This window comes from Protopterus annectens, chromosome 3.part0 (genome assembly GCF_019279795.1).
Source record: "Protopterus annectens isolate FY-2018-M chromosome 3.part0, PAN1.0, whole genome shotgun sequence".
Taxonomy (NCBI): Eukaryota; Metazoa; Chordata; order Ceratodontiformes; family Protopteridae; genus Protopterus; species Protopterus annectens.
This window is the reverse complement of record NC_056731.1, coordinates 1,846,500,686-1,846,514,446: the sequence shown is the minus strand read 5'-3', so window position 1 is coordinate 1,846,514,446 and position 13,761 is coordinate 1,846,500,686. Positions and strand designations below refer to the sequence as shown.

Below are 13,761 nucleotides of genomic sequence, written 5' to 3'. Positions count from 1 at the left end.
GCTGGAGATTTTTAATATCAGAATGGGATTTGATAACTACACCCATTTCACAGCCATCATAATCACACTTCATGCCAAGGATATATATATATATATATATATATATATATATATATATATATATATATATATATATATATATATATATATATGTGTGTGTGTGTGTATCTGTATATGTGTGTCTACACACACACACACACACACATATATATATATATATATATATATATATATATAAAATACATACATATGTGTGTGTGATTATATCTATACATTGATCTACATCTAAATTTCGAAGTTCCAAAACTTCCAGCTTCAACAGACCGTGACCAGAAGGTGTGTGTGTGTGTGTGTGTTTGGCTATGTCCATAGTCAACAGGTACTGAAGTCGCAGTAACCACACTAATCTGATTGAGAGTATCACTCTCCGCCTGTCCAATATTTGAGGGCTCACTGGAATGTGTTGGTGTAGGCCTACTTGGCTGTGTCTGATAGAATTACAGATGATGGCTAAATGTCAATCTCAGTGTTAGATTCACCCTCTGCACTCCCCACTGTGCTTCTGTTTGGCCACCAGCATCATCATCAGAGTCTGCTGATACACTTACATCAGGTGGTAGATGTCCCACACCTGTACTGTCAGGATCCCCTGTGATAATAAGCAACAAATACAGGAAGAAATACCTACACTACTGTAGTCCAATATATGCTAACAGACTAACAGTGGTGCTACTCTTACAGACAGTACAACAATACACACAACAGTCCTGACACCCACATCAGAAAATAAAAATGCCTTTTAATTCCTCATCAGTAGTGACAAAAAACATTTGGCTTGTCTTGTGTAGATACTTGTCTGCTCGATACATGAGATGGTCTTGTAAGAAGTTAAGCAAAAGGTAAGGAAACCAGCATCACAATGAAGATTAACACATGGAGTTTTAAAATGTTGCCTTTTATATAATCAATTAACCATACTTTTAACGAGAACTTGGGAGGACACATCTAGGCCAAGCCCATGTATAATCAATCTGAATGTGTTGACTTTATCAAAGATGTATTCCCCCCAAAAATACAGTTAAAAATATTAAATAGAAAATTGTATTTCCTGTTAATATTTTACTATCCATTTTCTGTCAATATTTTACTATCCAAGACGTACTTAATTGATATAGTTAAGCCTACGTGGAAGCTCCTCCTGGGACATCCTTGTCCTCTCTGAAACAGCAGCACCAACATCAGTCACATGCTGCTGTGCATTTCCCTGTGAGCTGTCTGGATCCCTGACAGTGGACGGGAACTCTTCATTTGGTGTCAGTGGTGGCTCCATAGCAGGTCCACCCCTTGTAGCCATATGGTCACGGGCCACTCCAGCTGCTCTCCTACAGGCTGATGAAATCATGTCAGTGGCCATATGGCGCACCTGGTCATATGTCCTGCTATGTCTTCCCACTGCGTTAACATCAGCTACTATCTGCTGCCAAATTCACATTCTGCCAGACATATCTCCTTACCTCCTCTCAAGCAGAAAGAAACCATGTCACCTAAATGCTTTGACAATTACCTGGCTATGGAGTCAGGTAAGCATAACCTCAACCACAGCTGTTAACAATCACCTTCTGCTCTCGAGAAATATTTTGAAGTGTGGTTTGGCATACTGGTAAAGGTGTTTACCTCACAGACACAAGGTACAGTGTTTGATTCTCACATTTTAAAAGGTAAAATGGCCTACAACTGCAGCTAGCCTAGTAGTTATCTATGAAACTATACAGTAATGCATCTAGGCCTGAGTATGTAATATCATTTACTGTTAAGTCTACGCAGTGCTGGGCATTGTTTCTGAGGTTTCTAACATAGTTGAAGAATGCCTTGTTGTTATCCTTCAACTGTGTGGCTGTTTTTATCTCATATTTGGCTTTTCGACTTCATCAGGGGCTGGAATTCCTTGTTCAGTTTAAGAAAAGCATTTTTGTATCTTGAAAGTTAATTTTTTTTATTTGCACGTACTAAGTTTTTTCTTTTATTATAGCACTTGTTTATATTAGGGTTCTGCTACGAGGGGGGGGGTATTTTTGAATTTGGCACTGTAATCATTTTTGAGGGAGACAAATGCATCTATGCAACTATTTACATGTGCTTAGAACTTGCCAGTTAAGGATTTCACATAAGCAGTGGGGTTGATACCTCTCAACCTCTTAGAATAACAAATCTGGACAAAGCATAGGGTGGGGGGGATCAAAGGCCCAATAATAGGTATACATTTTAAATGTTACTATTATAAAGTTAGAAAACTGATAGAATAAAAGGTGTTGCATTAGCATACATTCTCTGAATAACATGAAGTCTGAAACGCAAATTAGTCTCACTGATCTGCAAGAAAATCACAAATTTTATGTGGAACAGACCAAAACTATGAGGCAAAAATCTGGACATGCTGCTAAAGTCTGGACACTAGAGAGGTATGCTGGGGTTCTCAAGATGGAATGAGGTTTTTTGAAATTAGCTAGGTCATCACTCAGTTTTAGTAGATAAGCCTTTGTATAACTTCTAAATACTGATTTATTCAATGTTTATTCAGAATTCAGTCTTACGCAGAATGTGAATGATTTGCAGCATTTCTCTCAACTGTCTAGTTGTTTACAGAATGTCCAGATCTTTGACTCATATTTTTGTTCTGCCTCTCATAACATTTTTGGTTTTCTTAGAAATTAATGAGTATTGAAGTCACTAATTAATGATATACATTTGAAATTTTGACTTCATATCCTTCAGAAAAATGTATGTTACTGCCAAAATCTGTGACTGTATCAACTTTCTAAATTTGTAATTGCAAAATGTAAAATATGCCTCCATTTATGTGCCCTTGTTACCCACTATTGTAGGCTCTGTTCAGATATCTTGCCCTAAGAGTTTAAGGGTTATGATTGTGGTTTGATTTGACCATAGAAGAGATTATAGTTCGTGGGGTGTGGTTTGATTTGACCATAGAGGACATTATAGTTGGTGGGGTGCAAAACTGGCCCATAGTAGTAATGAACAAATCACATTGCTTGTTTCATTGTCTGAGTTCATTGACATTTTTATCATCATTAATGTGTATTTATTGATATGACATGATACTATCTTGTCCAGTGGCATATTATCTCATAATGACAGGATAATTCTTATCTGGATGCAAAAGACCACCCGTGTCTACCTGAACAAGTACAATACTCCTCTTCTACCAAGCACATTTTACTGATTACACTAATGGTTCAGTTGTGTGTTTATGTTAGCATGTATTTGTGCGTGTTTTGTGTATATGTGTTTGTGCGTTTTTATATATATATATGTGTGTGTGTGTGTGTGTGTGTGTGTTTATATGGTTGTGTCTGTGTATGTATAATATATCTATATTTGTGTGTATGTATGTATGTGTATATACATTATATACATGTGTGTGTGTATATGCCAAGGACATTGATATATATGGGTGCCAAGCTTTGTAGTGAACAGCAAGTGCTCCAACACCCAGTAGTGTGACACCATTTGGTCGACGCAGACAGTTATTTGACAAGTGTGTGAGCTAGACAATCCCCGAGTAAGGAAATATTTCCTTTCCATGTGGAATGTGTGATCGCAGAGTTGGCATTTATAATTAGCAAGGGATGTGGGGGGAACATTAGTAGGGCATATAAAGTATTAAATGATAACTATAAGAATCAGAGCAGTTCAGAAAGTTCACAAGGACAAGGACAGGATAAGGCTTCCAAATATGAAACAAAGTCAAGAAGATTTAGGATTTTGGCTTGTTTGCAAAGGTATTTTAGTACCACAAACTGACTCAAGGAATGTTTCCTCAGGTAGATCGCAAATGTTGGAGGCTTTATGGTGGAGAAAGAGGTAATTGGGAACATATTTTTGGGACTACAATGAGTTGGCAGACTTGAAAAATTCACTGCAGACTACTCTGTTAGAAATAATGCATATGGCCACAGGCAACCATCACAAGTTACCTCACCAGCTGGATCTCCTCACAGGACAAGAGGTCTGTAATCCATCCCCACTTGTCCACTCTGCAAGTAACATTGTGGGTGATAGGATTTTGATCCCTTTCAGGCACCTCTTTTCTGAGGATGTGTTCAGGGTTTTACAGGAGGCAAGGAAATCCTCAACCAGAAAATCTTTATGGTTGGCCTATTCTTCTATGAAAGCCCATTTGTCAGCCATTTCTACTTGTCTACCCTTGACTCCTGCTTTAACTTATCATTTTGAGATCAAACAATTCCTTAAAGGTGTCCTGCATATTAGGACTCCAATAAAGCCTATTTCTCCTCCTTGGGACCGTACATTTGTTTAGGAAAAACTGACTCAGGCTCCTTTTCAGCCTGTAGATTCTGCTTCTTTGCAACATTGTACCTGGAAGACTGTTTTGTTGCTGGCTCTTACTTCTACTCAGAAGGTTTCTGAGCTCCAGTCCCTTATGGCCTTTCCTCCTTTTTTGGTTTTTCATAGTGGCAGGGAGTCCCTGTGTACTAATCCTACTTTTACACCCAAGGTAGTCAATGAGTTGTCCTTTAGTCAGTCAGTACAACTACCTTTCTTTTTTCCTTCTCCTTGGTCTGCTAGTCTGAGGGTCCTGCATACCTTGGATTTGCACAGGCAGCTCAGGTACTATTTGGATAAAACTAGGACTATTCGTAAGTCTGATCAGCTGTTTGTTTCTTTTTATAGCAGGTCTTTGAGTTTGGCTGTTTCCAAACAAACCATCTCCACCAGGATATCTAAGGCCAGTTATTTTTGTTATTCTTTTCATGGCAAATCTCTGTCTGCTTTTGTTAGAGCTCATTCCACTAGGGTTGTTGCCCCTTTTGGTGCCTTCTTCAAGGGGTTGGACACCATTCCATCCGTGAAGTTGCTACTTGGTCTTCAGTGCATACCTTTATTAAGCTTTATAAGTTGGATATGGTTTCTATGACCAGGGCCCAGGGCAGGTTTTGCTGAAGTCATTGTATGTGGGTTTTTTTGAGAGCTCTTCTCAGCCTTCCACCTCGCATTCTGTTCTTGAGATTTTTTTACTCTCTCTTCTGGACTGAATACTGCAACAGTGATATAAAATGACATAGTACACTTATGTAAAATAGTACCATAACAGTAGATGTCCTACTCTTCATTATTGTAGTATTCTCTCCCTCCCTCCAATCCCCTGTTGTTTATTCTGCAGTTTTTTCCTTCTGGATGTGTATGGACTCCTTTGTCCTATGACGGTTGTTCTCTTCTAAAGCAATACAGTTCTAGGTAGTTGCATCCTTAAGTCCCTCTTATGACCTGTGTTCTGTGAGGGGAGCATAAATGTGACATAAAACACAACTAAGATCTCTTTTAAGCTTATTTATACTAGTCAAGCGATGGACTGTCCTCGGCAATGCATCACTTCTTTACCAAATACTGTACCAGAGAACAGCTGTTATGGTAAGATTTTACACAAGAGTACTTTCTGTTACTTTGCACCATCATCACTACCATGCATACATCTCAACTGTCCAGATTTTCTCTGAATGTCTAGATTTTTGCCTCATATATTTGGTCTGTACCTCATAAAATTTAGATTTTCTGGCAAATCACTAAGGATTGAAGTTATTAAATAATGACACACATTTGAGTTTCAGACTTCATGTCCTTCAGAAAATGCACACTAAGAAATTCTGTTATTCTAGCAACTTTCTAAGTTTATAAGAGCAGTATTTACAAAAATGTCTCTATTTTTGGGCATTTGTTCCTTATTATTTTAGGGGTTGTCCAGATTTTTTGTGCTAAGATGGTGAGAGGTATGCTATTGTGTGAGTAAGTTGGAATGGAAACAGTTTAAATGCTACCATGCAAGACTAATTATTGCCAGACCAGGAATCAGACACTCATTAGGTACTGCAAACTGTTAGAATGATGCCAAAAGCTGTAGAGTATCATTTCAGTTACTTGTTTATATATAACAACAGTGGAACTAGAAACAGATTCATACAGATATAAGGTTACAAGAGATAGAAGTGTTGAAAACATAATATAATGTAGTAACTCACTAAGGTGTAGCAAGTAGACTAGGATGTGCTTTTGACTAGTAGCTGGAAATAGCAAAAAATAAAATATGAAGTGAAAGGAAAAGATGAGGCTATACTCATTTTTAAACTTTGCATAATTCATACTTCTACAGCTGTACATGCAGCCCACTCATAAAAATAGTGCATTTGTCTAGTAGTATTCAGAAATCAGCACATATCACACTAGAAAATGAAAAAGGAACAGAAGAGTGTGTTTACTAATGCTCCAACCTCCTGTCACACACTTGCTTTCTATGGAATTACTAGTAGGTCAGGAAGTCACTACATCAGGCTAGTATTCAAAAATCAGAATACAGTAAAACATGAAATGAAAGAAAGAGAAATATGACTTCCACTACTGTTTGCCTCACTCAGATGCTTTCTATAGGTAGAAGCCATGTCATAAAATTGTTGTAGTTGGCCAGATTTCACAATCACCATAGAATAAAATATGAAATGAAAGAAACAAAAAACTCTTGTTTGCTAATGTTTTAAAAGCCTTGCATTACTGATGTGCTTTGTAAAGTAGCAGCAGCTTTTCAGGTCATAAAATGCCTGAAAGGCTGCTTTACTCAATGTGTAAAATGCACAGATTACACTACTGAATGGCTCACAGAGAAAGCTGCTGTTAGTACAATTGCAATTTGAGATGGAATTTGGCTCACACCTTTGAAACTTCCTGCATGCAGTCTTCCCCCACCCCCCTCAGCCAAAGTTGAGCATGCTCAGAAAGGCAAACCTGAAATGTAAACAAAGGCTGAATCAAAACAAAAAATCCCTGGGATTGTCCCTTTAAGGCCATGGTTCTGACACCAGCCGTTGGTCTTAGTGAGGCCTTTCTGTAAGATGTCAACATCACTTGGGGAGTTAATAATAGCTCTCAACTTGCAAACATCTTAGAACTTTGTCAGCCACAGTCCATTCGTGTTGGCCTGGACTTCAGAGAAGTAGATACAAACAGGAGAGGACCCAGGACTGAACCCTTTAGGACTCCACTCGTGACTGGTCTGCAGTCTAACTTGGAGTCAGCTACTTTCACACTGCGGGTTCTATCTGTCAGCCAGTTTGCAAGCCACCTAGTGATACAGGGGTTGATGCCTAGCTTAGTGAGTTTTTCTATGATTCCTGAGTGGGGAATGGTATCAAAAGCCTTGGCCAGATCAAGGTAGGCTGTATGAACCAACTTGCCTTCATTCCCAGCTCTGGTGACTGACTCTGAGAAGTCGACCAGGTTGAGCAGGCATGATCTACCCTTCACAAAACCAAACTGTGTGGGATTCAGACTTTGGAGATTCCCTATATCATTGTTTATTAGGTCCATGATGATGCATTCCATAGCTTTGCATATCAGACTCATCAGGCTAATGGGGGCGATAGTTCCCAGGGTCTGTAGTCACTCCTCCTTTGTAGAGAGGGATGACTGTAGCAGTGCACCATTCAGTGGGGAGAAAGCCTGAGGTGAGGCTGTGACTGAACAGGGCACACAGGTGAGGTGCCAGTTCACTCTGTAGTTCATGTAGAACACAGCCAGGGATATTGTCAGGTCCCATAAAAGCTGTATTCTTGGCCTTGGACAGTGCTGTTTTAAACTGTGCAGCAGTAATACTGGGTGTCTGGCAATATACTGGTATTGTGATTTGTCCTTTGGGGGAGGGGTAAAGTTGGTTCTGAATCAGTTGGCCAGTATATTGGCAATATCTGTTGGCTCAGTATAGGAGGTACCATTGTGCAGTAGCTCAGAGAAAATCTGGGTATTGCCACGGAGATTCTTTACATAACTATAGAAGGCCTTGTGGTTGTCTTTACTATCTGCTGCAATTCTGTTTTCATAGCTAGCTTTAGAGGATTTGATGAGGGATCTCAACTTTTTGTTGAGGCTGATAAGGGAGTTTTTCCAGTCTTGGGACTTCACCTTATTCTGCATCAGTTTCAGCCTTCTGTTGTAGAGTTTATGGCAGGGGACCACCAGACTGGCTTCCTTTTTTTGGTTCTATTGGGTAGTTCGAGATCCATGCATTTGTGTACGTGTTCGCACATTGCATTGGTGTATGATTCGGCAGTCATGCAACTATTCTCCATTTGCATGGGTGCTGTGAAGTTAGCCACCTCTGTTTTTAGGATCCCAAAGTTAGCTTTGGAGAAGGTTTTTCATGGTGGTTACCTTTGCAGGGGGCGGTGGGAGGGATGTGGATTTCCAAGGTGATTAGTTTGTGGTCGGATCTAACCGGGGAGGAGTTGATTACTGGTGTAGAGCAACGGTCGCCCATGTTAGTAATGACCAGGTCAAGGATGTTGCTACCTCTAGTGGGGGTAGGAACAAGCTGGCACAGGGCATTGGAATTAATGAATTTTAGGAAACGTTGGGCAAGTGTATTGGTACCTGAGTAGTTTTCCCAATTAATAGAGGGGTAGTTGAAGTCGCCCAGTATGAGAGTGTTAAGTTGGACCCTAATATTCTCCAGGGTGATTAGGAAAGTGGAGTGTGAGTCTTGGGACATGGTTGGGGACCTATAACAGGCTACGAACTGAATCGCTGTCTTACCCAATGTTAGCTGCACCTGAAGTATCTCTGATGCATTATGTTGGGCTACCAGTCTGGAGGTGTGCGCATCCTTTATGAATATGGAAACATCACCGCCTTTGGAGCTTCGGTCCAAGTTCTGAGGCCGAAAGGTGTGGAATGAGTTATAGCCTAGTAGTGCAGGGGTGCTTTCAGCTGCCTTAAACCAGGTCTCTGTTACAGCACAAATGTCGATGTTCTCCATTTTAAGGAGTGCTTTGAGCGAGTGCATTTTGAGATTTACACTTCTAGCATTGAGTAACATGACCCTCAGATTGCATTTATTTGTAGCTGTTATGGTGGTAATTTGGTCTTTGGAGCACCGCCTAAACTAGGCACTATAGGGGTGGCAAGAGCCTTGGCCAGTATCCGGAAGCCCAGGGGTGACAGTTGCAGGCCATCTCTGACAAAGCATCAAGGTCTGCCAATCATGTCATCCCAGGCAGACAGATACTGGATCCCCTTAGAATGACACCAGAAACTAAGCCAATTGTTGAAATGAATCATTTTCTGCTTGTACTGTGGTATCATTCTGGGTGATGGTAGGATGCTGCTCAGTGCTAGGGTCATACCCGCCTAGGCTACATAATCCGAGAGCTCCTCCATGTCTCTTTTCATATAGTCCAGGGAGGTATGTCTCAGGTCATTCACACCCACATGTACAAGTCATATTTGTACCTGCCATTGACGGACCTGAGGGCGTGCGTTATTTGGTGGATCCTGGCACCTGACAATCAGCTGACTGTTACTTTCTCCTTATTCAGCCTAGTGAGTGGGACATCAGTGTACCTCACTATCAAGTCACCTATGACTAGTGTGTTGGGCATGCTGTTTTGCCTTAGGGGCTTTGGTTGAGTGGCACACTGTTTAGGAGTTGTGTGTCTCGTGATTAGTGTTGTGTTGTGTTGTGTTGTGTTGGTCGAGTGTGTTTCTGTCTTGGAGGTCTCTGCTGTTTGGGTAGATTTTTATTAACAGCCTCTGCGAAGGTGGGTGTTATTATATAAAGGCAGTGGAGGTGTGTGTTCTGAAGGGCTATGTGTTCCATGTGGTGTGGTGCAAGTGTTGACTTTCTCCTCTTGACCAGCTATTCTCTTTCGGGGTGGCTCCTCGGTGGGATCTTCCAAACAAGACCCCGAAGAGTGGGTTCCCTGGAGCAGGGTTTCTTACCACTCCTGTGCTTGGAGTCCTTGGGTAGTGGGCTGTGGCAACTGCATTCTAGAGGAGAGTGAATGGTTAGGTTCCACTGTAGGAGATACCAACTGCAAGCTTGTGGAAGCAAGAGCCCTCTCCATCACCTGAAATGCAGGACCACCAGAAGAGGGATCAGAGTCCGGAACAGAGAAGGACAACCAGAGTCACACCCCACCCCGATGAGCCCACCTCCAGGATAGGAGCCCCAAGTGGACCAGAAACTTCCGGAGCAGCCAGAGCCATAGATGGTGCCAAAGAAAAAATTGGTGCTGAACTAAGTGTCACGGTGCCGACAGAGCAGTCACTCTCCCGAGTGTAGGTTTTCTCCAAATGGAGCAAAGTCCAGAGGGAAGGCTCTGGAATCGTAGACGTGACTGTCACCGGAACCAAAGGCATAGGCACTGGAGCAGACATTGGTACCGAGGGCTTCATGGTCAGCAAAGAGGCTGGAGGAGGATATTTTGGGGTCAATGCAGAACAAACTTCGGCTCCAGATGGGAGGGAAGTCTTGGTAGGGGGTTGGAATTCCTCTACCTGTCAAGAGTTGATCAAGCCACACTATGTCAATTTTAGAAAGACTCCTAGTGGACCAAGTTGACACTCCTGAGGGAAAGTCTAATCTTTCAAGAAAAGGACTATATTGTTGTCCCAAGAAGAGATCTATAGTAGGAGAATACCTGGTTCTAGGCAAGATTTCAGGTTTCAGCACCAAGGAAGGAGCCATAACTAAAGTCACAGTTGGTTTCAATAAGGTGTCTGGTACCAGAGATATGGTCAGTACCAAAGCAGCTATAAGAATGGTCAGTTGCATAGTTTTTGCCAGTAACAGCTTTTAACAGTAGAGCTAACTGACGGCTCAGTGGCCAAAGTAGATGGTGCAGACATTTTGGGAACCTTGGAAAAGGCAGTCTGAGAGCTTTTCGGTTCCGCAGAGCTCACGGAAGCCAGAACTAATTGGCTTCTCTTTTTTCTATCTTTCCTGGGAGGTGGTGAGACCTCCACCTCAGAGCGAGCCTCCAATAATGGGGTTTTTAATATACCCTTGAGAATTAGTTTGTTCTTGCACTGTGCGAGAGTGCAAGAACTAAAATTTTTACATATCTCACAAGGAGGTAGTATCTGGAGATGAGTAACTCCAAGACAGTAAACACACGAAAGATGCCCGTCTGAATTAGGCATCTTTCGCCCACACTTATCACACTGCTTGAAGCCCATCACTCCTCTTTTGTCCGCCATGTTGAATCCAATAAAATACTAAGCACAGCAGAGAAGAAAACAGTAAACTAGCACAGACAAATAGTTGGAAGAAGAAAAATGTGTGTGTGTGTGTGTGTGTGTGTGAAGAGAGGAAAGTAGAAGGGAATACCAATGATGGTATAAAGGGTTACCACAAGGGTAAGAGAGGGCCATACCAACAAAGGTACAAAGTTTACCACAAAAGGGGTAGGAAAAGTAATAGAGTAGAAACTATCCTAAGAGAAAAACAAGGACTATAATATCTATAAAGAGAAAAAGTTTAAAAAATATCCAAAAAAATGTCACTTAGCTGAGAGAGCTGGCTTGGCATGTCTTGAAAAGAACGTGGCAAATGAGATCTGGAGAAAGGTGAACAGGGGCACTATGGGTAGGATTTAGCTAGAGAGTTTTTGCCTGGTGCAAGCTTGTATATTGGCCGAGTCAGTTCCAAGGTCAGAACCAAAGTCCTATCAGTAAGGAATGAATAAAGATTTACAACATCAGATTAAATGTTAGGTTTGGCTGTCCTTACCTCATTTGTGTGATGCTTAGCAGTGTGCAAACCCAGACTAGTGGCCCACACAGGAAGCAGACAAAACACCTGCAGAACACTTGCAGAAACAGCATCTGTAAAAGTGCAAAGGTCAAAAACAATACATTGTTGCAATTTCTGCTTTCCATCATGCAATGCCACTAAGCAGCAGTGCACGGCAGTTAGCAGGGTTCCCCAACAGCTGCAGTTATTGAACACCTGCAGACAGGAAGCAGACAGCTAATAACTGAAAATGGATGCATTCAATTAATTCTGTTGGCAACACACAAACATGCTAAGAGGTGATGTGCAGTGGTTAACACAGAAAACTTAAGGATAGGTAGGAATTTATGGAAATGATATGTCACTTGTCCAGTGGCAGCAGGTGTAAGTGTAGGGCTGGAGTACAGATGGTCCTGGGTTCTGGTACATGGTGTGCAACCTATTTTTACTGGAGTACAGATGGTTCTGGTACGTGGTATGCAACCTATTTTTACTGTTGTGACAGTGCAGTTTATAGCAATGCACTGCAAAACAGACAGTATTTCAACATTCTTGTGGCAACAGGTGCTAGTGTAGGAGTAGCATACATATGGCCCTGGGTTCTAATACAGAACATTCCAGGCATTTTTACTGTTGTTACATTTCCTATTATATTCACTCTCACTTATAACAATTTAGATAGTGGCACTGATATGAATTATATGTATGAGAGATAAAGACATCCTTAGTGTGTTTTCAAATATATGACTGAGGGTATACCGTCTACTGTATTTCTGTAAGTATAATTCTGCTATCTGGACTTGGATGGCCTTGACAATTAAATAAGATACATACACAACTAGATCTTTATACAAGAACCTTGTCAGGTCACACACATCGTTGTGTAACACCTCAAACTGTCAGCTGTATTTATGAATGACTCCTGACTATGTCTGACCAGCACTTCTTCCGTGGCAAAGATGAAAATTAACGCTATGGAAGAAAATGTTTGTCCCTTATGCCTAGGTTTGAATCCCACATTTAAAAAAAAATTTAGCACTGTATAAAGCCAAAAATAAATGTGCAAACTTAACTCATCTAACAGATACCTTCCAATTTTCAATACATATTTCCAAGCTACATTACTAGGCATCCCTCAAACTAAGTTCAAATGTCAGATGAACCCTCCTATTTGCAAATATTTATGTCATCCCTGCTTGGCACTACTGTGTTCCACTTAAAACTGCGCAAATGCGGTTGGCATCACTGATCAGGTTTGCTCACCACCAGTGAAAGCAATAACTGGAATTGGCAGGAAAGTATTTTCCATTGCTCTAGGTCGGGTGTTAGATATGTCTGGAGTCAGTGGGGAAGCTGTACAGTTTAGGGCACAGAAGTGAGGTGTCCAGGAGTCCAGGATATTTATTGGACACCTGGTAAGCGCCACAGACAAAGGCCTCTGCAGTGGGACTATTCTGACTCCCAGTACAAGTCTGAGGCATGGAATAGTTTGGCTCAGGCTATATCCAGTGCTACTGACATCTTGCACACTGGAGAAAGGTGTAGGCATCATTTTAATTACCTACACAGGCACACAAGGGATACCCTCAACAGTTGTTTTTTTTCTGAATTTGAATCCCACAGCTGTATAAGTATGGCAATAACGCAGTATTTGTAATACTTAGAAAGCTAACTATAGGCAAGACTGGTATACATAATGCTCTTCTGTTCTTGTCTGTTCTTTCCCTAGCTAATGCTGATAGAGTTCAATCGACGTGCTCATGCTGCTCAAATGGGAAGACTGAGGGAAGCAAGTGGTATGTATGCAGCACAGGAGAAGCATGCTTGTAACTTTAAAAGATACAGATAGATTTTTTTTAAACAGTTGTAGCAAATTCAGCATGCATATCCTAACTGTAAAGGCAAGTATGCATGCATTAGTCTGTAGCACAAGCCAACTTTAGGAGTCAAATACAAGACTGTAGTCAGAGGTTCTGGGTTCAAATACCACGAGTCACAACTATGCAGTACTGCATTTCTTTAATAATATTTACATTAAATTAAATTCTATAGAAATGGCAGAAATGCTGTTAACTGTAATCTGTATAACTGGAACACACATATGTGCAATATATGCGCATTTCAAGGATTACTTTCAACAATCTGTAAGTATAGTGTGTATTTGT

The 13,761-nt window shown here is 41.0% G+C and overlaps 1 protein-coding gene across 1 annotated transcript in view; it reads left to right on the top strand.

Moving 5' to 3' along the window:
• Positions 1-13,445, top strand: part of OBSCN (obscurin, cytoskeletal calmodulin and titin-interacting RhoGEF) — a 4,979,884-nt gene extending 4,966,439 nt beyond the window's left edge. Inside the window, exon 86 of the mRNA XM_044066040.1 lies at positions 13,326-13,445. Within this exon, the coding sequence (XP_043921975.1) occupies positions 13,326-13,445 (120 nt within the window). The remainder of the gene's footprint in view (positions 1-13,325) is intronic.
• The last annotated feature ends 316 nt before the right edge of the window (positions 13,446-13,761 follow it).